This window comes from Hypoxylon trugodes (assembly GCF_022578975.1).
Source record: "Hypoxylon trugodes strain CBS 135444 unplaced genomic scaffold F4822scaffold_6, whole genome shotgun sequence".
NCBI lineage: Eukaryota > Fungi > Ascomycota > Sordariomycetes > Xylariales > Hypoxylaceae > Hypoxylon > Hypoxylon trugodes.
Window position 1 is genome coordinate 2467166 of NW_026250021.1, and position 20558 is coordinate 2487723.

Below are 20558 nucleotides of genomic sequence, written 5' to 3' on the forward strand. Positions count from 1 at the left end.
AGATTCTAAGAACATTTGGGTAGTATAAGGGTATCAACCCCTAACGACAATGAATCGCGTGCACGATAAGAATTATGAAACAAGACTGAATAGAATTATTCGACGCAATTGTCTTTTCTTTTTCACCATTCTCGTTGATATCGTTTTTATATACACAGCAGCTCATCATGGTTGAATCTTCAGAGCCTTAGAATATCGTCCTACTAACTCACTTCTTCTCCTGTCCACTTCAACTTTCTAGCTCCCCATTTTCGAGCCTCTTCCGAATTAGCCCTACAGAGCGGTCCATTCTGCGTTGGTAATTCATCTTCAGTGAGCACCACCCAGTCTTCGCTACCTACTGTGGTCGGTGCGTAAAACAGTCCCCAAGGGTCACGGCGTTGCTTGATACGCAATAGTCGTGGATAATTGCTACCGAAGAAAGCTTGCTGCCAGTTTGGCTCTTCCACGTCGCATTCATTGATATAGGCGCCGGCTCCAGGCGATACTTCTCTCCATTTGTCTAAAGCCGATGCAAGCCGGGAGTGTGCTGCCTTAAAATCTGTCGGCGATAGGCCTCGCAATTCGGAGTAGTCGAACAAATCCGCGTGCATAATAGCCTTGCGGAATGCTGGGTTTGCCGCGTTGTTGCCTGGATATCCTGCTACTTCTTCTGTCGGCGCCAAATGAATTCCGTGGAAAGTATATCCAGCTTCAATCGACTCCCGAATTGCAAGTTGTGTGGCGTTAAATAGGTCCGGGTCATCAAAATTTTCTCGCGGTAGTAAACGACTCCCGAATCGCGAGCTACCTGGTCTATCACCTATACCTGGCCTAAGGGCAGCCCAGTTTGATGCCGGGTATGGTGGTCGGACGGTCACGTTAAGCCCGACCGCTTTCAGGTCATCCACCAACGGCTGTACAAACTTTGCCAGATATTCCTCGGACACATTAGGGAGCTCGATATCCGTCATGAAACTGAAACTGTCGTTGGTGAACATGCGCGATACGTAACTGTCTGCAAACAAATGTGTTAATTTTCCAGGCAGGAATATTTAAAATATAACGTGACATACTGTGGAATCGTTAGCATTTACTGACAAAATTCTAGATAAATTCGATAATAGGGGGAGCCTATCTCCATACATACCATGCTGTTCCTTCATTGTCGACTATCTTCCTACCGAAGTCGTGGTATAGGTCGAACCCCTTCCAGAATTTCTCGACATCACTACTTGCAGACCTAGGCCTAGAAATATTAAAGCTGCCTACCATAAACATTAGGGAAGTAGCAAGAATATTCGTTGGCGGGTGAGCCTTGATGATGGCCGAAGTTACGATACCGTACGTACCTGTATGCCTGTTGTCAGCATATTGTCTAGGATCAACATCAAACTACCGAATGTAAGAAGAACGCATAGGACTGCTTACTTCCTCCACCGCCACGCAATGCATAGAATAAGTCGGTATTTTGGGTAGGATCCGCGGTGACGAATCTGCCGTCAGCCGTGACAACCTGGATTGAAAGGGGTTGATCAGCACCAAGGCCATACTTGGAAGCCAAAGCTGAATGTCCACCGCCTGCCATCCAGCCGCCGAATGCTCCGACAGTATAGCCCCCTGCAACCAACGTCGTTATGTTCCAGCGGTTCATATACGCAAACATCTCCCAACTCTCGACACCAGCACCAACTCTAGCTGCTCTACCCCTATATTCCCCGACCCTATATCGGGGTAGGTATTGGAAGTCCTTCAGATAGTGTGTCCAGACGCTGAGGCTTCCGAAACCGGCCGATCGTCCGACGAAGTCATGTCCGGTGTTCCTATTATCCAAGAAACGCGTTAGTTAGATTACCTTCACGGGTTGAGTCTATACCTAGTAGCTAGATGCATTGGTTCTAGGACTCACTTGATGACCAGACGAAGGTTCCGGTTTCTGGCGAAGTTGACGGCGATCTGGATCTGCTTCACTGTCGTAGCATTGACGACATAAGCAGGAAAGGCACCCTGCGTACAATTCTCACCATCTTGGGGCTGTAGCGTTGCATGGCAAGTGTCGCCCTCGGGCCACTCGGAGAACATTGTGACCGGGTCGTCTATGTAAAAACGATTGGAGGACGTATTCCGCAGAAGATAGGTGCAGGCTGCTTCGTCTTTTGCTGGACCCTCATAACAGACCACGGCAGGCGGAACGCCCCTAATCAAGGCACCTCCCAACGTGCGATTTAGTCTAGACCAGTCTTCATCAAGAGGCCAGTCATCAGACCCCGGGTACTCCCTACAGTCAGGCTCGTCATCGTCACGAGGAGCTCTGGCTACAGCAGTCGCATCCCCAAAAGCTATGTCCGAGAAGTCACCAATGTCGGCCTCAGTAAGCTGGTCGTCCTCGAAGGCAAAATTGGCGCCCTTGACGCTTACGAAGAGCGCGAGGAGCGTTGAGACGAGAAGGGAGCGCATATTTTCTGGTGGGTGGCGACAATAACCAGTTCGCGCAAACTACCAAGCCTAAACAAGGAGAGAGCCATACTTCTCTTACCTACTTATCTATAGGCCTCTCTCCTGGTGTATTGGTTGTGATCCTGCATTCCATTCGGGTAGGTCCACTCAGGACACCTTACAGAAATTGGGCCTTTAACCGAGCTCGTGGCTAAGTGCTCACTCATCAAGTTTGTCGTGCTCGTTCCTGCAGATGTGGGACAGTTCCCGTGTGCGAAACGACAATGAGGGTGTGAGTGTGGAAGCCTGATATCAACGACCGAGGGCGGACCAGGGCGAAGGATTTGATCAGGTCGAAAAACTGGTGAGAAAAAGAACATACCGCCATGATAACACGGCACGTTTCAGCCTATACCTCTGGCAGTTGAAAGGGAACGTTCTGGATGGCTTCACTCATGCAACCGCATGCCTCGTGCTGAGATTTGAGTAATCTAGAAAAGAGCCGCTTTGGCCGTCAGAAACAAGCGGCAAATACCGACGGTTGCAGGAAAACTTCTCACGACCATAAAGGTAGGATTCAAAATATCATACGTCGACTTGCAAAGGGCAAATTAGTGTGGTTCGGCTGAAGCATCCACCAGAGCCGACATAAGACGTGATTGATGTGGATTCGCATGCATATTAATTACTAGGTAATAATATTAGCGTAAAGGATTGAAAAGAAGCGGGTGGGTAGTCATCGGGCGAAGACGGCACATCACCAAGCACATCGGCTTGCCTCTTATTCGCACGAGGGCTTCCGTCGTCTCCGGACTTGACCTTATAGCATCGTAAGTAATCCATTACAGACTTCGCACTAGAAGATAATGCGGCGAAGGAGTAGCCCCCGACAAGAGTCAGCCAAGATCAGGGTCGTAGCCGGGGCACCGTGGGTGTGGTATGCATTGGCTTGCAGTAACGTCTGGGCTTGGCTAATTACGCCCTCGAGCCTCCTTTTCCAGGAATTCGCGCGTGTAAGAAATGCTACCTAGACATTCAGCAGACCTCGTGGGGAAGAAGGAAACCATGTGTCAGGCTTTGGAGCAACAGATTCCTTGCGTCCGAACGTTGCATCCGGATGAAATACGAGCACTATAGGTAGGGCCCCCACAATGCCGGGCTGTTACATTTTGTGACACCTTGGATTATACCAGATATATAAGCAGGTAGGAATATGGAGATGTAACCTTTGAAACATATCTTATTAACAATGCACTAGGTGACCACGATTTCTGCTCCATTCTCCTAGCAAATTTTTTTGTACAGCAAATAGAAATATGTCACTCTCCGCATAACTTATACCGATGTGGCCGTGGCCGTAGTTGTCGCTATCACCGATGCTAACGATGCAGAAGACGAGCACACGCATCCCTGGCCTGTAATACTCGTAACCGGCGGCGTACTACACGTCGCCTCTGTGGACCATGACTGCACCGTTGTCGTCGCCGCCCCCCTTTTTAAATTCACAGCCTTCACAAGCACCGGAATCGCCTGTCCGGTATTTAAACTAAATGTCCTGTGGCCCAATACCTTCAAAATCGCCGCGATCTCACCAGAGTGGCTCGTAATACTAACCCATGTCGCATCATCATTACTAAATATATCATCAAGCACAACCTTCGATCGCTTAACTTGCGCCTCACTCGTCTCCCCCTCCCCTTCATCTCCACGCCATAACTCATCATTTTCCGTAAACCCCTCTTCAAATATAAATTCCGGCGGCAACACATTCCGTAAATGTGTACGGTTAGACCGCTCATCACAAGCCCTTATACTAATACCCTCGCGCAGGAGTTCCTTGACTACAGGCGCGAATGGCCGGTCCGCAGGGAGGGTAAGTCCGGCGAAGGTTAGATTCGCGGTGGTGGCGGAGCGGAGGAGGGGACTGCTGTAGTAGGACTGTGGAGCGGGGATTTTGGAGGTGGAAAGGGAGGTGGACCAGAATGCGTGCGCTTTGGTGCATTGCGCGATGCCGGCGGGGGTTAGTAGGGCGTCGCGCCATGTTGTTGTGGTGTTCCCGTCGAGGAGGCCCCAGTAGCACTATGCATTCGGAATTAGTGTTGAACTCCCGATGATACATGTAAGTACGCTTGTACATATATAATAATTGTTTGGGTATGAATTAGGTGAGTGAAGAACATACGTTCCACGCCGGCGTGCCATAAAAACTCTCGGCTGCATTATGATACCCCTCACCATGACGACCCATGAATAGGACTTTATACTGCGTATTCTTATCGGCATCCCGGTTTAGAGTATCGACAAAATGCGTGAAGCGCTCCCATTGTGTCCATGCCCCATGAGGATCGAGCTCGTCGCCGGTTAGGTATGACCGATTGAGGAGTCCATAATTCGTTGTAGTCTAGTACTGGTTAATGACTGAAGGCGATGATGTAGACTTGCGATAGTTAAAACACACATAATCGAATGTTTTAGAATCGGTAGCAGGATCATCTTGCTGGAAAAATCCCGTAATCGTGGTGTAGTTAATCGTCGACTCTCCGCCGTGGCAGTTCGTCCTCTGTTTATGATCCCATTTCCCACTCCTTCCCCATTCCCAACCGAGGCAACCCGAGCTTAGGAAAAAGATAGTGAGAATAGAAGTAGCCAACATCGCGAAAAAGGCGTGACAATGAGAAAAAAACTTCACATTGACTACCTAGATATTTCCAATATTAAATAAAAAAAAATCTAAATACTAGAATACGAAAATGACGCTAGATCGATGCTGACGATCCAATAATACTACCTTACCAGGGCGATGCTCTGCATTTATATGATTAATGCATGATGACCTACAATAATCTAGGCGCCAAGTTCTGACGAGCCCAATAGATCGGATCTCAATGTTCAGCTAGATATACACGTGGAATGCAGCTATATTTGAAAATTCACTTTCTTGATTCTCTTGGGCATAAAATTGTTAGATTTCACGTGCTAAAAGGCTGAGATCAAATGTTGTGATAATCTCGTGTGGGGAGATTATAATCAGATCGAATACGCAATCCTGGTGGAGATCATTTCGTAGATTGGAATTGACCAATCGTTCCGCAACGTGGACATCCTGTCTAGAGTAATTCAAGTATATAGAAAGAGGAATTTGAGCCCTTCGTAGTTCATTTGATTTCGGTCATGTATTTCTATTATAGTTAGCTTAATCGTAATATCATACCTCATACTCATTTCCAAACCATATCACATTGCATTTCACTCGCCGTGCGGCTTCTTGTGATAGATGGAAAAGAGTATTATCCCATCTGTAAATCCTCATCGGTGTAAGGGCAATCGAATCTAAGATATTTCCATTAGCCTTTCTCCCTCGGTAATAGTTCCGTTCGGAATAAACCCGACTTACCCTTGCTCACCGACGATAGCCTTCGTATATTTCTCGAGTTCCTCAAGCTGCTCGACGCAACCCGTCAGACTCTCGTTATAGGAGTAACTATATATCTGTGCCCATTTCCTCCCTTCAGATTTCTCATCGGGGCTTAATTTTCCGCTCGTAGTCAGTTTAGCTTCTAGTACAGCCATTTGATCAAGTAGCTGCTTTCGCGTAGCTGCAGCATTGGGCAGGTATTTCTGCGCATTGAACTTTAGCGGAGTTTCTAGTTGGTGGGTTGAACGCGGACTTACCGGTACTTTTCTGTCGGCTCGGAGTGCGCCAGAAAGCACGTACAGATTTGTCAGGATGGTCGCAATTGCGTCTCTCCTGTGACCTAATAGGTCCGCTGCGAATTCGGTGTTGTCTCTAATAAAATGTGGGTGGTAAAATAGAGACGCTTGGCGGGCCGTGACAATATACTCGAAAAAACGCTCGCATGAGTCAATGAGCGCTGAGTATGGTAAAGGATCAAATGGAGCTCGGAGGCGTATCTCATGGCGTGTGAGGCCCTAGCACCAATTAGCTGACTTCTCAAGCTGAGAAGATACCATATGATCTCACCAATAGTTGCCTAAGCCTCACGAACCCTTCTCGCAAGCGTCCTTCAAGTATTTCAGATGCGCGAATATCATCTTTAGTAGGCTCATTCCCCTCTTCGTAATATACATATCTGGACACGATACCTATGACTTGCTTAGTAAAAAGGAGATATTCATGATTCAGGCTAGACTCACTCCTGTACACAATACTGGAATAAAACATCATCGCGGCTACCGCTTTTCGGAGGTCATGGCGAGCAACGAATGGCCATAGTGCCCAATTGACAATAATCGACCCAACAACCCCAACGACCATAGCGGCTCCGTGTGTCGCAGCGAGGGTAGCTGGCGACGGTTCGCCTCGAGCAGCAACTTCTGCTAGAGAAACCACTGTAAACGAGATACATCCTACGAGACCAGACCTCTAATGTTCGTTAGAATTTTTCAGTGCCATGGTTATTGTAGGGTGCCTTACCGGATGAGTGCTCTGTGTGTACCTATAGATCATAGGGAGCATGAAGATGACTGCAAACACCGCAATGGCGTAAGGATTGCCATCCCCAGCCGCATATGACAAACCGGCCCATAGAGCCCCAAGGACAGCGCACAAAGCACGTGTAAATAGGTCTTGGATATTTCCACCGGTACTATATGAATAGGTAAATTATTGTTTCATTAAATTAGGCGGGATATTAGAAAACGACTCACCGAGGACCCATTATGAGCCATGCCATCACGACGCCCCACCAGACTTCATAGCCGTCCCACCATCCGTGATCGTTAGAAAGCCAAGCGGGAATGGATAGGATGGAGGTAATAGCAGCGGTTTTGAGGCCAAACCGTGTCTCGAAACCCTGTAAACGATGAAGAAATCCCCAAATTTTGCGTCGCGTATGGTCATTTTTTGTGTTCCGATTGTCCTCTAGCTCATCAGCTGTCATTGTCGCATAGGAAGTATCATGATCTTTATTGGTGTTTTCATCTTCCCTAGGCAATGGCTGGAAATCTCGCGACTTTATTTTCTGAATAATCGCCGCTATATCACTGAAGCTTTTGAAATAAGAGCCTGCAGTTACACCACCCCGATCATGTCTGACTTGAGCATTGGTACGATGCATCGCCTTCCAAAATGGGTAGGAAGGCGGATGAAACATCGGTCGCATTGGTTTCCTTTGTTGCATTTCGTTAACTTTTACTAAAAGTGCCTCGATTGCCGTTGCTGCTTGATGAACTGGCCGGCAGTATGCGAAGAGTTTGACAACTTCAGGAGATTCCGCATATGTCGGAGGTAAACTTTCACTCGCCAATACGCTGTCTTGGCACTCGCTGAATGCAATAATACGCCTGCGTAACTTCACCAGAGATCCGGGAACATCATTCGAAACATTTTTCGGGGGACCGAGGTATTGGCGATGTCCACACATCTCCATCAAAACGGCATCGCAGCTATTCAATGCAGTTTCCATAGATAAAAGGAGTTTCTCCGTCGGCTCGGCCAAGTTACTCGCCACGAACTTCACCAGCCTTCTTTGCTCCTCATTTTCCGGCCCGGGGGACTTCTCGTCCATATCAACAATGAATTCGTCTAGGACGGATCGGCCACGACTCGACCTATCCCATGGGGCATCATCCGACTGATCCAGGATCCTTGTTTCACTATTCAAGCTAAGTAGTGCACGAATGACACCTTGAATGAGATTACGTAGTGCCAACACGTCTTTGGGGTCGAAGAGCGTTATAGAGAAGTCGATGACTAGATCTCTGTAGGCCTGTGACATACTGACGAAAGTCTGAGTCAGTCTTCGACGTGTTCTTATGCTTTCTAGCCGAGTCAAGCCGATACCATCCTTGGAAATAATTAGTTATTGAAAAACCTAAGAGGGTAGGGGTAGAATTACCAGCATGACAGCGAATGCCTGGTGTAGAGCCACGGCAAGCGGGCGTGCACCAGCATCAGGAACCACAATACAACATATAAAAAGGGAGATGGCTTGTCCTAAGACCCAGGGAATTCCATATGCGAGAAGTTTAGACCAAGAGACTTCAGTTCCTGACACTTCCGCAAGACAAGTATATGAGATAGCAATTCCAGCGCAGATAACAGCTTGATATGTCCGGATATAGTAGGAACGAACACAAGCAATGGCAAAAATGTATAAGAAAAGGAAAACAGCAAGAATTCCACCGTATCCGATACGTGCTGTTGCCGTGGCGGTAGACACCCAAAGACCGAAGGCGCCCCATCCTAACCCAGTAGCGGTGCCAACTATTGTTAGAATAGTACCATCGACTTGAGCGCCTAACGTTCTACCGGAATGATTAAGAATCGTCGAAATGACCATGATATAACTATAACGTCCAAGTCTAGCTTGGACAGGAGGAATAAGACAGAGAATATACGCTATAAAAAAGGCAAGAAACGACTTAAGAAGCCGAATACCAGCTCTTGTGGTAGTAACCCGACGAGCAACCCCCTTGATTTCGTGCCATTGTTTAGGTAAAAAATTGCGTATAGAAAGGGGATTCCTCTTCCGAAATGCGTATGGAAGAGTCAACTCAGCTTGCTTCATGAGATCTTGCGTGTTCACTTCCTCGGGTGGGAGAAAAATTGCATCAAAGAAGCCATCTCGTAACTCGGTTATTCCATAAGAATTGTTTGCATAATGCTTGTCTTCCGAGGTCATAGTTCTCTGGGCGACGGGGAGACGAGGTTGCGACTCGGTACGAGTATCAAAGATCCTATCTAGTGAGTCCATCGAGGGGTCGCGAGTATGGTGTTTTGTCCCTGGACTGCGATGACGAAGAATTCGAGAGAGCCCCGTCTCGGCGGAAGTACCATTCTGCGCATTATCAGTAGGAATAGCATCGTCAGTTTTCGTTTCGTTCAATGCCATTGTAAATTCATATAAATAAATCAAACCTCCCAACTCTTTTTTATGTACGAAATTGGGCGATATTTTCTCTTAGATCGAATTAATTAGTTATTAATGGGGCATTAGGCTTAGACAATTGACAACGAAGAGTCATGGTTTCAATAAGGATATCAGTTTGCTGTAACAGCGATGATATCCCATTGATGATGTGTAATCCCGCTGATTAACTTCCGTTTGAGAGTAAATCACATATTATCACTGTAAAGAAAGAAAAAGTTGTAAAAAAGGAAGGTTAAAATGATTGATCACAAACAAGTTTATGAGGAGTTTATCAAACGCACCTAGACGATTAGTCTATGCTGCTCCTTCCATTTCGTGAAGAGAAAACAAGATGTATTCGACGTCACACTGCACGGTGACCCATATTTAATATGCACATGTATCTAGGTACCTAGGTATATCTGATTGTGTAACAGACGCTAAACTAACTAAACAAATGATATCTTACATAATCCGATACGGTATCGATAATTGCCCGGCGATCTAAACAGTGTGGTCAGTGTGGTAATAAAAAAAATAAAATTACCCCGCCAGCGTCTGTATCCAAAACCGATTTAGCTTAGATATATAAGTGGGTCACCGCCTCGAAAAATGCCCCTCCAAAAGTGACCAGCCCGAATGGCCTCACTTCTTTCCTTCCCATTCCAAAACAACAACAACAACAATTACAAATTCCTCTTCATTCTTCCTTTATAACAACATTCTAGTTGTTCCGAAGTTGAAACCTGCGCATAATAAATACAGTATTGAATCGTCAATACAACCTCAACAAACATATCTCCTTCTACAGCTATCTACTAGCAACAACCCCTCCAAAATGACAGGTGAATCTCCTCCCTCCCCCGTGTTACGCGTCGCATATTCCTGCCCAATGATCTACTACTATATAGATCACAGAATGGAACATCATATGCTAACTGTAATAAATAGATTTCGTATCGATCTCGAGTATGTATTTCCCACCGAAATTCGCCTTGCGCGCGCCTTCGATCTGTCAGCGCCCAAACTAACAAATGCATAGAATCCTTCGTGGAGTTCTACTACAACCAGTTCGACCAGAACCGAGCAGCCCTCGCTCCTCTCTACGTATGCGCCCCCTAAAACATCTACTATTTTGTACAGATTGAACGCCGACTAACAATATTGTAGCGGGATGGCTCTATGTTGACCTTCGAGTCCAACTCTTTCCAAGGCACCGTTTCCATCATCGAGAAGCTCCAGGTAGGGCAACTACTCCCAACACGGAGACTATCCGAGTAAGAGTTAACAAATACTACTAGGGTCTTCCTTTCCAGCAGATCAAGCACCAGGTTGACACTATGGACTCCCAGCCTGGTGTTGATCCTTCCCACATCATGGTCCTCGTGACCGGTCAGCTTCTAGTTCGTCCACCAAAATTCCCTTCCCAGATATCTGGTAAATAAATTAACACATTATTAGGTCGATGAGGAGCAACAACCCATGCGATACACCCAGTCCTTCTACCTCGTACCTGAGAATATCAACGGGCAGCTTCAGTACTACGTTCACAACGACATCTTTAAGCTTGTCTACGGTTAAGCGCGCAATGCATGCGGAATCTACGATCGGAGGAAGTTTCAGTAATTAGGGCGTCATATTAGCAGGCTAGCTGTAAGGTGCGAGCATCCACAGAAGATGAAGTTTTGCTATAGACGGATCAATTGTGACGCTATTTCGAGGACGTGCTATTTTCCCAGATAACCAATCTGGTGCAAATCACTTCTCTTCAGATAGATTTCGTTAAATTTAATTATTCCACCAACTTCTTCACATCTAATATATCAGTACGCAGCATAACGCTCAAGACGCCATGTTGAGCGTTCACTAAAGCCGTTCAACGATTCTAGTCAACTTTCTTACCTCTCGTACCGTTATTATACGAGTACTTCGGTAAAACTAATGTCATTGACATAATACAATACTCTACTCGTCATAGACATACTGATTTCCATGAGGCCGCCATCAGCCACGTTTAATTAGGCGATTTTGGGCTATGTAAGCATGAATACCTAAATCTTGTGAAGGGCTTTTCAAAAGCCTATAGCCAAATTGGGCCAACATGGCGATAAGGCGTTAGTAAAAAAGACCCAACAGCTCCTACACCATTCTGATAACTACACTAGATTCTTCAAAATATCTATTGGCGTATAAGGCACCAAATAGATCATTTCTTAACGTCGTGAGTAATGACGGTTAAGTACAGCCCCTGAAGGTTTACTGAGGCTGTCCGTGTGTATAATGATCGACAGCGATCGGAGTCGATCGAAACCGAACGCTTACGATTTCTAGACCAGGGCTGAGAGACGCCACCTAATAAGCGAGCTAGAGCACAATTTAATGAAAATTTCAACACTAGAAATGATTCTATAGCGCATTAGTCCTCCACCCCAATTACCCCCGTTCCTTCAACTCCGCATATCCTAGTCCCAACAGCATGGTTCTATAAATCCCCCATTTCCCGCCTAGACTTGCTATTAACTGAAGCCGTACCCATGAACATGGTAATGCCCCCAAAATACCACCCCAAAACATGAACATTAGTGCTATACTATACTCTACCACGCCCCCTAGCTGCGGAGTTAGCAGCTAGCTTAGGTATTGCGGACTGCTAGCTCGGCACGCGGTATACCTAGAACAGACACAACCAGGATGATCACGACCAAGAATCATCTTATAATCCCCCATACCCCAGCTTTTTAGGGTGTTTTTTTACCCCACAACTATGCCTCCTCCACATTCCTTTCGGGTATCCGACCAAGCTATAGCGAGGGCCGAAAACCGGCAATAAATGTCGGCCCTCGTAGCTTGCGGGCCTCTCTTATTGCTGTGCATTTCCCTCTGAAGTTCTTCTTGCTTGGGGCTCGGCTGCTTTCTTGTCCTCCTTACCGTCGTGAAGGACAATCAGTCAGTCAGTCAGTCAGCAAGTCCGGACCAATTCTCTTCACAATGGCAGAAAAAGGCACTTCCATATCCCTCCACGAAAAACTCGACGGCAACGAACCCTCCACCCCTCCCTCCCCATCCCAAGATGCCGCCGTCCTATCCCAAGACTTAAAATTCGAAAAGCGCGTCCTGCGCAAAATCGACATCCGCCTCCTCCCCATCCTCGGCGCCCTCTACACAATCGCAATGGTAGACCGAAGTAACATATCCGTAGCCCGTATTTCCGGACTCGATGAAGATGTGGGTCTAGCGAAAGGTGACCGGGCCTCTGTTGCGCTGCTTGTGTTTTTTATCGGGTATATGCTGTTTGAGTTGCCGAGTAATATGGTTATTCATCGCGTTGGAGCTGCGAATTGGCTCGCGTTGATTGTTTTTGCGTGGGGGTTGGTGTCGATGGGGATTGGGTTCTTGAATAATTGGGTCGCGCTCGCGGTACTAAGATCATTCTTGGGTGTTTTTGAGGCGGGTTTTTACCCGGGATGTGTTTACTTGATCTCGTCTTGGTATAAGAGATATGAGGTACAGAAGAGATTGGCTACATTCTTTATGACCGGGTCCGCGTTATCGGCTTTTGCGAATATCTTCGCGCTTGCGCTTATTCAGATTGCGAAGGCGCCTGGGACGAATTATAAGGGTTGGAGATGGATTTATATCATTGAAGGTGTTATGACCTGTGTTGCGGCTGTTATTGCTTGGTTTGTCATCGTCGACTTTCCCGATTCGCACCGCAACAAGTTTCTCACGGCGGAAGAAGCCGCTTTCGTTAAGGCACGGTTGGCACAGGATCGTGGATCTGAAGAGCGTGAAAAGGTTACGTGGGCCATTTTCGTCGAGACCATCACCGATTGGAAGGTCTGGTCTTTCGCATTGATGTACTCAGCCGGTGCTGTGGGAGTCTACGCTTTCTTATTCTTCCTGCCCCTCATTCTGCGTAATGGTATGGGATACTCGCAGGAGCTCGCGTTTGTACTCTCAGCACCGCCAGCATTATTCTCAGTCGTTGAGGGTATGTTCATTTCATGGCTTGCCGATAAAATGCACTTGCGCGGACTCTTTGTTATCGTCCAAGGCCTTGTGGCTATTATAGGGTTATGTATGACGGGTTTCGTCGACCAACCTGTTCCAAGATATATCGGTACTTTCCTCGGTGAAGCTGGTGTAAACGGACTCGTGGTTACTACTCTGGCTTGGCAAGCAAATAATCTACGCGGTGACGCAAGGCGTGCTTGTGCTACTGCTGTCATGATTGCTATTAGTGGTCTTGGTGGTATCTATTCGTCACTAGTCTTCCGCCAACAGGTATGTGAAAGATCTCACAACCAACATTTCATGATATGCTAACCATGGATAGGATGCACCCGACTACGTCCCGGGTATAATAGCTGTGATGGCTATTTGTATAGCTGCTGTTGTCGCCGCTTGTATTTCGATAGTCCTGCTCAGATGGGAAAACAAACGGGCGGATGAAGGGAAGAAGATTATCGATGACCGTCTCACTGAATTTAGATATACTATCTAGAGTACAGCGAATATGATTCAAAATATCTTGTTCAAGCTACTGACGATATATCAAGAAGTGATTTAGATCATAGTAGCGGGTATATTGTTCCACCCCAAGAGTAAAAGGAATTGGTTAGCGAGACCAGGTCATGGCCTGATTAGGGACGATACACTTCGACTCTATTAACTTTTTCCCAAAGATTCAATCGGGGAAAAATTATTCCAAAGTTGACAATCTATTGAAAATATTCTTCTGCTAGTAGGCTGTTAAAGCTCCACAACTCAGGGCTAACATTAGTCTACTCTACTTAGACCACGATCCCCTCATTAAAACGATGCAAAAATAAACAATAAGTTTAGCATTTACGAGCGAGTTTGATAAAAAGGTAATTGTGAAGCTCCTAACTGGGTTCGAACCAGTGTTTTCGGAATCAGAATCCGACGTCCTAACCTCTAGACTATAGGAGCTGTTTGCTCGATGTTAGATATTAGGGTAGTGGCATATACAAAATGTGTATGAGCGGATGTTACAACTTTCATAATGAATCGAGGTTTCTAGCAATTGAGACCTATCGTAATGACAACTTTGGTAGTGACTTCAATCATGGTATCCAGGAACATTCCGCAGATCCGCACGAGGCGTATACGGAGACACGATAGGGGTTACTATTTGCTTCGCATCAGTAATGTAAAGGGGGCGATAATAAATCCCAAGATAAACTCACTTTCTCGATTCCAAGCCCATTTTCGTGTATGTTCCTCCGATAATTTACCTTGAAGCATTTGTACCACGTATTTGCCAATGTTGGGTAGAAACTTGAACGCGTGGAATGAGCCTCCTGTTGTGATATAGAGGTTCTTCACTGCTGGATGAGGTGAAATAATCCAGTTTTCATCCGGCGTAGAGACATCCCTACGTTTATGTGGTTAGCAAGAAAATTTGAATTTCTCACATGTAAAGGGGAGATGCCATACCAGCAGAGTCGATATATTTCAGGCGCCATACCCGTTATGTGATCTCCAAAAAGCTTGTTTCGGGCTCCTGCAGAGTTCGCTTTCAACGCATCAGGTAAGTCCGTCGTCCATTTCATGCGCTCGGCTTGTGATAGGGGCGGCACCGATATATCTTGTTTCGTCGGCTCATGGTATACCTTCCGAGTATATGGGAGCTCGTGAGTGCACTTCGCTAAATCCAATGCGCCTGGACTACCGGGAGGTATACACTCAGCTGAGTAATTGTAGTTAGCATGAGTATATCCAAGCTTAGGGGTATATCTTCTAGTACTTCTTCGTCCCCTAAATATGTCATACCTGGATACTCCCCAAAAGAATGCACGATAATCGGTGCGTTTGTAAACTTATCCAGCCCCTTCTCTCCTGGTGGTACTTTGAACAGCCCCATCAACGCTGAAGCCGCCACCATCCTATCCCCAGCCTGCACCTCCGGCTTCTCCGGGGCGCTTTCCGCCAGTAACCAGGGAATATACGCTCCAGCGCTCAAAATCACATTTTCCGCCGTGAACGTTCTACCATCTTCTGCCAACACCCCCGTACACACACCTTCATTATCAAAAATCAGTCTCTTCGCAGTAGCAACCTCATACTTAACCCCCTTACCCAACGTATCCCTAACAACCGCCTCCAACGCGCCCGCCGCCTCCGCCCACCCAGCCAGCGGATTAAAAACACACAACTCCGCCTCGCCATCACCATCCAACCCACACCCCCCTAGAACTGGAAACTTCGTCTTCGCCTCCTCAAAGCTTAACTCTTGTAACGGCGCCTTTCCCTCCCCTATCAATCCATCGTACCCCTCCCTCAACTTCTTCGCGCGCGTCTGTGTAACAGGCCATATAACACCCGTCTGATGAAAAAACGGCTCTACAACAGGATCTTTCTCCGCCCACGCCTCGCGCGCTTCGAGTGCAAGAGCCATGTACACCGGGTCCTCGTACTCGGCGCGGATGATCTTATTAAAATCATGCGCTGCAGCCGCGGGAGCCGGAAACGGCTGTTGATCTAACAACACCACATCCGCAGTGGGGTATGCATCTTTAAGAGCGCGCGCGGTCGAGGCGCCAAAGCAACCTGCGCCGATTATCAGGTATGATGAATCTGCCATAATTTATCTTCCAATATCCTTTGTATTCAAGATATTCCTTTAAAAACTGAGGGGAGTACCTACGTTAAATAATCATAGAACAGAAATCCATAGCGATGTCGGCTACTTAAACCCTCCATTGCGGCCATTTCCAAGATTTGGAGCTGTCGTCACATTCAATACATACAAACGGAGACATATCCCTTTTCACGAAATGGAAGTTATCAGCGACCGAAAGCGGGGTTCGCGATAGAGCTACTCATCACTTGCATATGGAGAAGCTGTCTATTGGGCAAACTGCCTCCCTTGCCTAGATATTCAGATATGGCTGATTCGACTTAATATGGGTCTGCTGATATATGTGGGCTATTCTTACTGATTCGCACGTGGCTATGATGATTGATTGTGCTAGGCGTGCCAGCGGGTTGCATTGTATAGAGATGAGAAGGCTGGGCAAGAGGATATCGTACGCGATAGTAACTTCGTCTTAACGAGTGCAAGAGTGCCCATGAACTTTAATAGCAGGTAAAAAAAGTCATAATCTAGCCATGAAGCTCATTAATTTCATTCATTCTGTAACTGACATATGCACCTATCTCATCAACCGTTATGACACCCATCCTACCAATGTACCACCTACAAAACCGTCTACACCTTTTTGATACGGCAGGCCTTGCCAATATTGCGATTGACTTAGCTTAGATCAAAGCCGGCCCCGGATTTTATGGCGTACAGAAGCTTGCTCCTTAGCGTCTCCTTTGAAGAATAACGAGGAAGCTTCAGGAGATTGACACATGTGCTTGTACTTGGTAGTCGTTTTTCGTCGGTACCACCGTCCCTAATGCTGAAATGAGGACTCAACTGCGAGAAACCCAGTAGCGGTGCTCTTGGCGTGGACGTCACATATTTGAGTACGTCCCTTCGTTCTGAATCTTGGAATTCGCGCATAACTTGCCAGAACATCTGAACAGTGGGGTGTTCCATCCCATCGTCACCGACGGCGTATAACCCTGAGTATTGAGTATTACGTCGCAGGTCTTCGACGTCAATCTCTGAGCTATCACCACCTACAAGGCGCTGAAGTTCTGATTGATTGAACATGGATAACCACGAGGGGTTGATGATGGATCCAAGACCCTTGAGGAAAGCTCTGGTCTGGCGGTAGGGTTGCGCCACCAAACGATGATTTGTAACGTAGGAGATGTAAAGAGGACGGTTGGTGTTGGTTACAGGAATATCCTCACCATTTTTGCAGAGTGGGCGAGTTATTGTGCTCACTTCTCCATTGTGTTTCGTGACTTGATCCGTGATGGTAAAGTCTAGCGAAAGGTCGACAACCTTGCCGGGATAGTTCTTAAGATTGATGAGGCCTTGATATAGCTCTGAGTCTAGATCTCGCAGATCGTTTAGATTTGCACGATAATCATTCAATGAACCTTGCCCCGACGCCGACCACTTGAGCAGAAAGAACCCGGCAAACGCCTTGTCAATAAGGATGCCTTCATACATGCATTTCCCCAATACCCGGCCAAGAAACTCGTAACGTTTGGCAAGGTCCATCATACTCTCCTTCCATTCAGGACCACCTTCTTTAAATTTGGCGTGGCGGAGGAATTCTGCAAGGTCGTCAAATGCGGTCGGGTTCGGGTATAGTAGGTTCTGACTATTGGTGACAAAGAGGTTGTGGCCATCCGGGCCGGGTGTGAAGGCTTCGTCAGTGATGCTGGTCAGGAACTCTTTCGTAACGCCGCCGCCATCAATGCCGGCTTCAGCCTGGTCGAATTGGTCCACAAATGTTATTTGGATCGGTTCTTTAAGTCCTTCGCCGAGTGAGTAGAACTGTTCATACCCATCGTCGAATACGTGACCTCGTTTAACTCTAGCGGTGTGGCGTCCGAGTGCGTCTCTGCCTCTAGCAGTAGGCCCATTTAAAAAGCCATCTCCTTGTATCGACATACGCCACTGGTCAGGGTCGACTTGGCCACCACGGCGTTTCATTTTGTCAAGGTACACAAATTGTCGGAATATCTGAACTCTAACCTCAAATGGGATAGCAAATGGCATATTACGAAGGACTTCGAGCTTGGGTCCAACTTGAGCTAGTAGCTGCTCTCTTTGGACTTTTCGTAACCTGCGACGCCTTTCAATCTGTGCTGCACGTGAGAGGCGTTGTCCGGTTGATGTATAGAAAGTATCTGGCGTGTCTGAGTCACTCGAATCGTCATCGTCGTCCATTTGGTCTTTCTGTTGCTCTTCTAACACGACAGCTGAGATAAAACCGTCCATATCGAATTTAGAAGTCATCAACCAGAAATCTGCAGGAAGAAAACGTCGACGAGAATCTCGTTCATATAATGAACGCATTGTAGCCGTTGACGCACTTCTTAAACCAAGAACATCCATACCGATAATGCCAGCGAATGATGGATGAGCCGTCTTTGTATCCTCCTCATGTGTACTTGGTTTCCCGAAACTGACGCCTATGAGACTATTAAGCCGAGCTGGCCTTGCGGTAGATGGCATGATGTCTGATAAATGATAGTATAATGGAAATGAGAGGCTCTTCAAGAAGTTGATTAGCTGTTTGAGTTCGTTTAGACTGAGACCACTTGAACGTATTCGAGAGGTTGCTGCGCTTTGCTGTGATAAGATTTGACTTTCCGCCGGTAGAAAGTCTTCGTCATCAGTAACTCTTAGAAGGAAGTTGTATAATTCTAAGAATAATAATATTGTGCGCCATTCTCGATCACGCGTGGGATCCGATTGTAGAAGTGTGACGATGTTTGGGGTCTGTTGCGAGCTTCTGGGATGAACAATGCTTTGAAATATGCTAGTATTCGAAGCGGCTGTCCAGAAATACTTGACGGACGGAGTTGATGTGGACCCCGCTGAATTAATCATAGAGACGTCTCCCTGAAAAAGACGCATTTTGATATCGTCGTTATGACTTGGAAAACATCTCAGTAGTACGAGAGTATAGCCAGCAAGGAGACTGGCGTCTTCGGAGAGTTGGTCGGAAGACAGTGCAGTCCTGTAGGATTGACAGTTAGTATACAACTTAGGATAAGTTCAATTTTGGAGACTAACGAAGTGAATCTCTTTAATAATTCTGATATGCCATCCTCATCGACTAGGGAGTCTAATTGGCTTATAACCCAGGGAGAGAGTTGAACAGAATCTTCAGCACCGTCATCGTCAGGTTCGGAAGCGCCATCATTATCATGCGTATCAACGAGGGCTCCATGTCGACTATACCGTATTCGAACGTTGTCTACGAGGATAGATAGTTGAACATAGAGCGCCTCAAGATATTTGGTTCCGCGGGAGGTAGGGATTGCTCTGTTCAAGGCGATAAAGTGAGCCAAGAGCCATAGTGAATTATTCTTGGATAAAGTAGTGACCGTATCTCTCTTAGAATAGGTATCAATCACAGTCTGAGATAAGGTTTCAACATCGAGGACGTCCGCAATTCGCCCGGGATCTCGTTGTAAGAACGCTAAGCTCGAGGAAGTGAGAAAGGAGAAAGTAAAAGCATGATATGCTCGCGAGACGGATGATGCTAGACGCTGTTAGCCGATATTACGTCCTACACAGTAGGTTCACAGTAGCTCCCGGGTCGTTTAAATACGTACCTCCTCTAGAAGACGACGCCAAGGGAGTTGTAACGGCCGCGGTAAGGATGCCTTGTTCTTCTGCCTGGATACTCTGCTCGAAGTATCTAGATAAAACTTTGTAATAACGTTTTAATGAAGAAGCAGTAGCTAGAGGCCTTCTCCTGATAATATCAACCAAGACGCCTAGGAGGGCGTGAGACGAGCTAGCTAGGCGCCTATTGTAACATAGTGTAAGCGAGTAATATAATATAGCACAACCGGATATATACGTACTTCTCTAAAGCCCCCACTATGAGTCCTGCTAGCCGATCCCAAGAATTCGGACTGAAGATATCGAAGTTTGAGGGCTGTGACCCTAAGCTGGCCAAATCTTGAACGAAGAGGTCTAAACGTTGTTGGTCGTCCGTTTGCCTAGGGTCAAATAGTATAAGTAGAAGAGGGAGAGCACTCTTCAATCGCCGAGACAGGTCGTGACATGCAGGCTGGGTATATAAGGTATCAAACTCTCTTCGACGTCTCTGTTTCAAGCTCTGCCGTTCCCTATGACCCCTCCATACTCTTTGAAGCTTCTTGGCGGCATTTAACTCGTCACGTTCTTTCTGTCTCCTTTCTCGCTCGGCCTGAGCTTGTGCAACCGTCTTGGAGGCACCAGAACCGGATGCGGACCAGTTCGAGGTTGCCCAAGGATTTGTATTTCGCTGACCGCTTAGGTTTACGTTTCGAGGCCGCCTCGAAGTGCCAGTAAATGTCGGAAACATGTCGGATATAGGAGCACGGTCTCGGCGTGCCAATCAATAGCCTCGTTTGTTCGGATATTTGTCAAAGACGTTGGGTAAGGTAGATAAAAGTGGCAGATAGTGCTCACTCTACCAAGTGGCAAGTGTCGGCATGATACTGTGGTGGCTTCGAAGTTCGGAGGTGAATGAAATCGGTAATGTATAGGTTAGGTTGTCGTGCTTTGACGTAATGCCCAGGATCCGAAAAGAGAACTACGGAAAAGTCGACGAAGACAATATGGACAGCGTGGGAAGGATTATAGGAAGTAATGAATATGATTATTAACAGAAGCTA

The 20558-nt window shown here is 46.7% G+C and overlaps 8 protein-coding genes and 1 non-coding gene across 9 annotated transcripts; 2 read left to right on the forward strand and 7 right to left on the reverse strand.

The window, feature by feature from the left end:
* Window positions 1-113: 113 nt before the first annotated feature.
* Window positions 114-1174, reverse strand: F4822DRAFT_295656 (uncharacterized protein). Its single transcript, XM_051455102.1, has one exon. The coding sequence runs from the start codon at window positions 978-980 to the stop codon at window positions 204-206; it is 777 nt and encodes a 258-aa protein (XP_051313676.1). The 5' UTR covers window positions 981-1174; the 3' UTR covers window positions 114-203.
* Window positions 1175-2538, reverse strand: F4822DRAFT_295655 (uncharacterized protein). The gene is made up of 2 exons (XM_051455101.1): window positions 1889-2538; window positions 1175-1802 (listed from the first exon to the last, which is right to left on the reverse strand). Exons 1-2 carry the CDS (start codon window positions 2434-2436, stop codon window positions 1370-1372), a joined length of 981 nt encoding a protein of 326 aa, XP_051313677.1. The 5' UTR covers window positions 2437-2538; the 3' UTR covers window positions 1175-1369.
* A 738-nt stretch (window positions 2539-3276) lies between these two features.
* Window positions 3277-5313, reverse strand: F4822DRAFT_295653 (phosphoglycerate mutase-like protein). Its single transcript, XM_051455100.1, has 3 exons — window positions 4874-5313; window positions 4598-4816; window positions 3277-4494 (listed from the first exon to the last, which is right to left on the reverse strand). The coding sequence occupies exons 1-3, from the start codon at window positions 5066-5068 to the stop codon at window positions 3751-3753; spliced, it is 1158 nt and encodes a 385-aa protein (XP_051313678.1). The 5' UTR covers window positions 5069-5313; the 3' UTR covers window positions 3277-3750.
* Window positions 5314-5363: 50 nt separating this feature from the next.
* Window positions 5364-9613, reverse strand: F4822DRAFT_407923 (uncharacterized protein). Its single transcript, XM_051458540.1, has 8 exons — window positions 8274-9613; window positions 7084-8222; window positions 6851-7022; window positions 6571-6799; window positions 6398-6519; window positions 6088-6345; window positions 5810-6033; window positions 5364-5745 (listed from the first exon to the last, which is right to left on the reverse strand). Exons 1-8 carry the CDS (start codon window positions 9267-9269, stop codon window positions 5703-5705), a joined length of 3183 nt encoding a protein of 1060 aa, XP_051313679.1. The 5' UTR covers window positions 9270-9613; the 3' UTR covers window positions 5364-5702.
* A 232-nt stretch (window positions 9614-9845) lies between these two features.
* F4822DRAFT_407924 (nuclear transport factor 2) lies at window positions 9846-11091 on the forward strand. Its single transcript, XM_051458541.1, has 6 exons — window positions 9846-10132; window positions 10239-10256; window positions 10330-10394; window positions 10458-10529; window positions 10589-10690; window positions 10749-11091. The coding sequence occupies exons 1-6, from the start codon at window positions 10126-10128 to the stop codon at window positions 10866-10868; spliced, it is 384 nt and encodes a 127-aa protein (XP_051313680.1). The 5' UTR covers window positions 9846-10125; the 3' UTR covers window positions 10869-11091.
* A 1184-nt stretch (window positions 11092-12275) lies between these two features.
* F4822DRAFT_430656 (MFS general substrate transporter) lies at window positions 12276-13791 on the forward strand (the record flags this gene model as incomplete). Its single annotated transcript, XM_051461335.1, has 2 exons — window positions 12276-13571; window positions 13624-13791. 2 exons carry the CDS (start codon window positions 12276-12278, stop codon window positions 13789-13791), a joined length of 1464 nt encoding a protein of 487 aa, XP_051313681.1.
* A 200-nt stretch (window positions 13792-13991) lies between these two features.
* Window positions 13992-16230, reverse strand: F4822DRAFT_295739 (sarcosine oxidase). Its single transcript, XM_051455103.1, has 4 exons — window positions 15084-16230; window positions 14748-15000; window positions 14498-14685; window positions 13992-14438 (listed from the first exon to the last, which is right to left on the reverse strand). The coding sequence occupies exons 1-4, from the start codon at window positions 15892-15894 to the stop codon at window positions 14371-14373; spliced, it is 1320 nt and encodes a 439-aa protein (XP_051313682.1). The 5' UTR covers window positions 15895-16230; the 3' UTR covers window positions 13992-14370.
* F4822DRAFT_t81 lies at window positions 14169-14240 on the reverse strand. The gene has a single exon. It is a non-coding gene; the product is annotated as a tRNA-Gln (tRNA).
* On the reverse strand, window positions 16173-20388 carry F4822DRAFT_295744 (uncharacterized protein). The gene is made up of 4 exons (XM_051455104.1): window positions 19761-20388; window positions 19506-19702; window positions 18961-19432; window positions 16173-18904 (listed from the first exon to the last, which is right to left on the reverse strand). Exons 1-4 carry the CDS (start codon window positions 20243-20245, stop codon window positions 16567-16569), a joined length of 3492 nt encoding a protein of 1163 aa, XP_051313683.1. The 5' UTR covers window positions 20246-20388; the 3' UTR covers window positions 16173-16566.
* Window positions 20389-20558: the final 170 nt, after the last annotated feature.

Bases quoted from the DNA above. Each gene is read 5' to 3' on its own strand.
- F4822DRAFT_295656 (XM_051455102.1), bottom strand. From the start codon at position 980: ATGTTCACCAACGACAGTTTCAGTTTCATGACGGATATCGAGCTCCCT.
- F4822DRAFT_295655 (XM_051455101.1), bottom strand. From the start codon at position 2,436: ATGCGCTCCCTTCTCGTCTCAACGCTCCTCGCGCTCTTCGTAAGCGTC. The intron at 1,803-1,888 runs GTGAGTCCTAGA...CTTGGATAATAG, and splicing joins AACCTTCGTCTGGTCATCAA to GAACACCGGACATGACTTCG.
- F4822DRAFT_295653 (XM_051455100.1), bottom strand. From the start codon at position 5,068: ATGTTGGCTACTTCTATTCTCACTATCTTTTTCCTAAGCTCGGGTTGC. The intron at 4,817-4,873 runs GTGTGTTTTAAC...AACCAGTACTAG, and splicing joins ATTCTAAAACATTCGATTAT to ACTACAACGAATTATGGACT. The intron at 4,495-4,597 runs GTATGTTCTTCA...CCGAATGCATAG, and splicing joins ATGGCACGCCGGCGTGGAAC to TGCTACTGGGGCCTCCTCGA.
- F4822DRAFT_407923 (XM_051458540.1), bottom strand. From the start codon at position 9,269: ATGGCATTGAACGAAACGAAAACTGACGATGCTATTCCTACTGATAAT. The intron at 8,223-8,273 runs GTAATTCTACCC...ATTATTTCCAAG, and splicing joins AGGCATTCGCTGTCATGCTG to GATGGTATCGGCTTGACTCG. The intron at 6,034-6,087 runs GTAAGTCCGCGT...TTCAATGCGCAG, and splicing joins GAGCCGACAGAAAAGTACCG to AAATACCTGCCCAATGCTGC.
- F4822DRAFT_407924 (XM_051458541.1), top strand. The intron at 10,530-10,588 runs GTAGGGCAACTA...AAATACTACTAG, and splicing joins CCATCATCGAGAAGCTCCAG to GGTCTTCCTTTCCAGCAGAT. The intron at 10,691-10,748 runs GTTCGTCCACCA...ACACATTATTAG, and splicing joins TCGTGACCGGTCAGCTTCTA to GTCGATGAGGAGCAACAACC.
- F4822DRAFT_295739 (XM_051455103.1), bottom strand. From the start codon at position 15,894: ATGGCAGATTCATCATACCTGATAATCGGCGCAGGTTGCTTTGGCGCC. The intron at 14,686-14,747 runs GTATGGCATCTC...ACATAAACGTAG, and splicing joins GAAATATATCGACTCTGCTG to GGATGTCTCTACGCCGGATG. The intron at 14,439-14,497 runs GTGAGTTTATCT...CGAAGCAAATAG, and splicing joins ATGGGCTTGGAATCGAGAAA to TAACCCCTATCGTGTCTCCG.
- F4822DRAFT_295744 (XM_051455104.1), bottom strand. From the start codon at position 20,245: ATGTTTCCGACATTTACTGGCACTTCGAGGCGGCCTCGAAACGTAAAC. The intron at 19,703-19,760 runs GTACGTATATAT...ATGTTACAATAG, and splicing joins ATAGTGGGGGCTTTAGAGAA to GCGCCTAGCTAGCTCGTCTC. The intron at 18,905-18,960 runs GTTAGTCTCCAA...TCAATCCTACAG, and splicing joins TTATTAAAGAGATTCACTTC to GACTGCACTGTCTTCCGACC.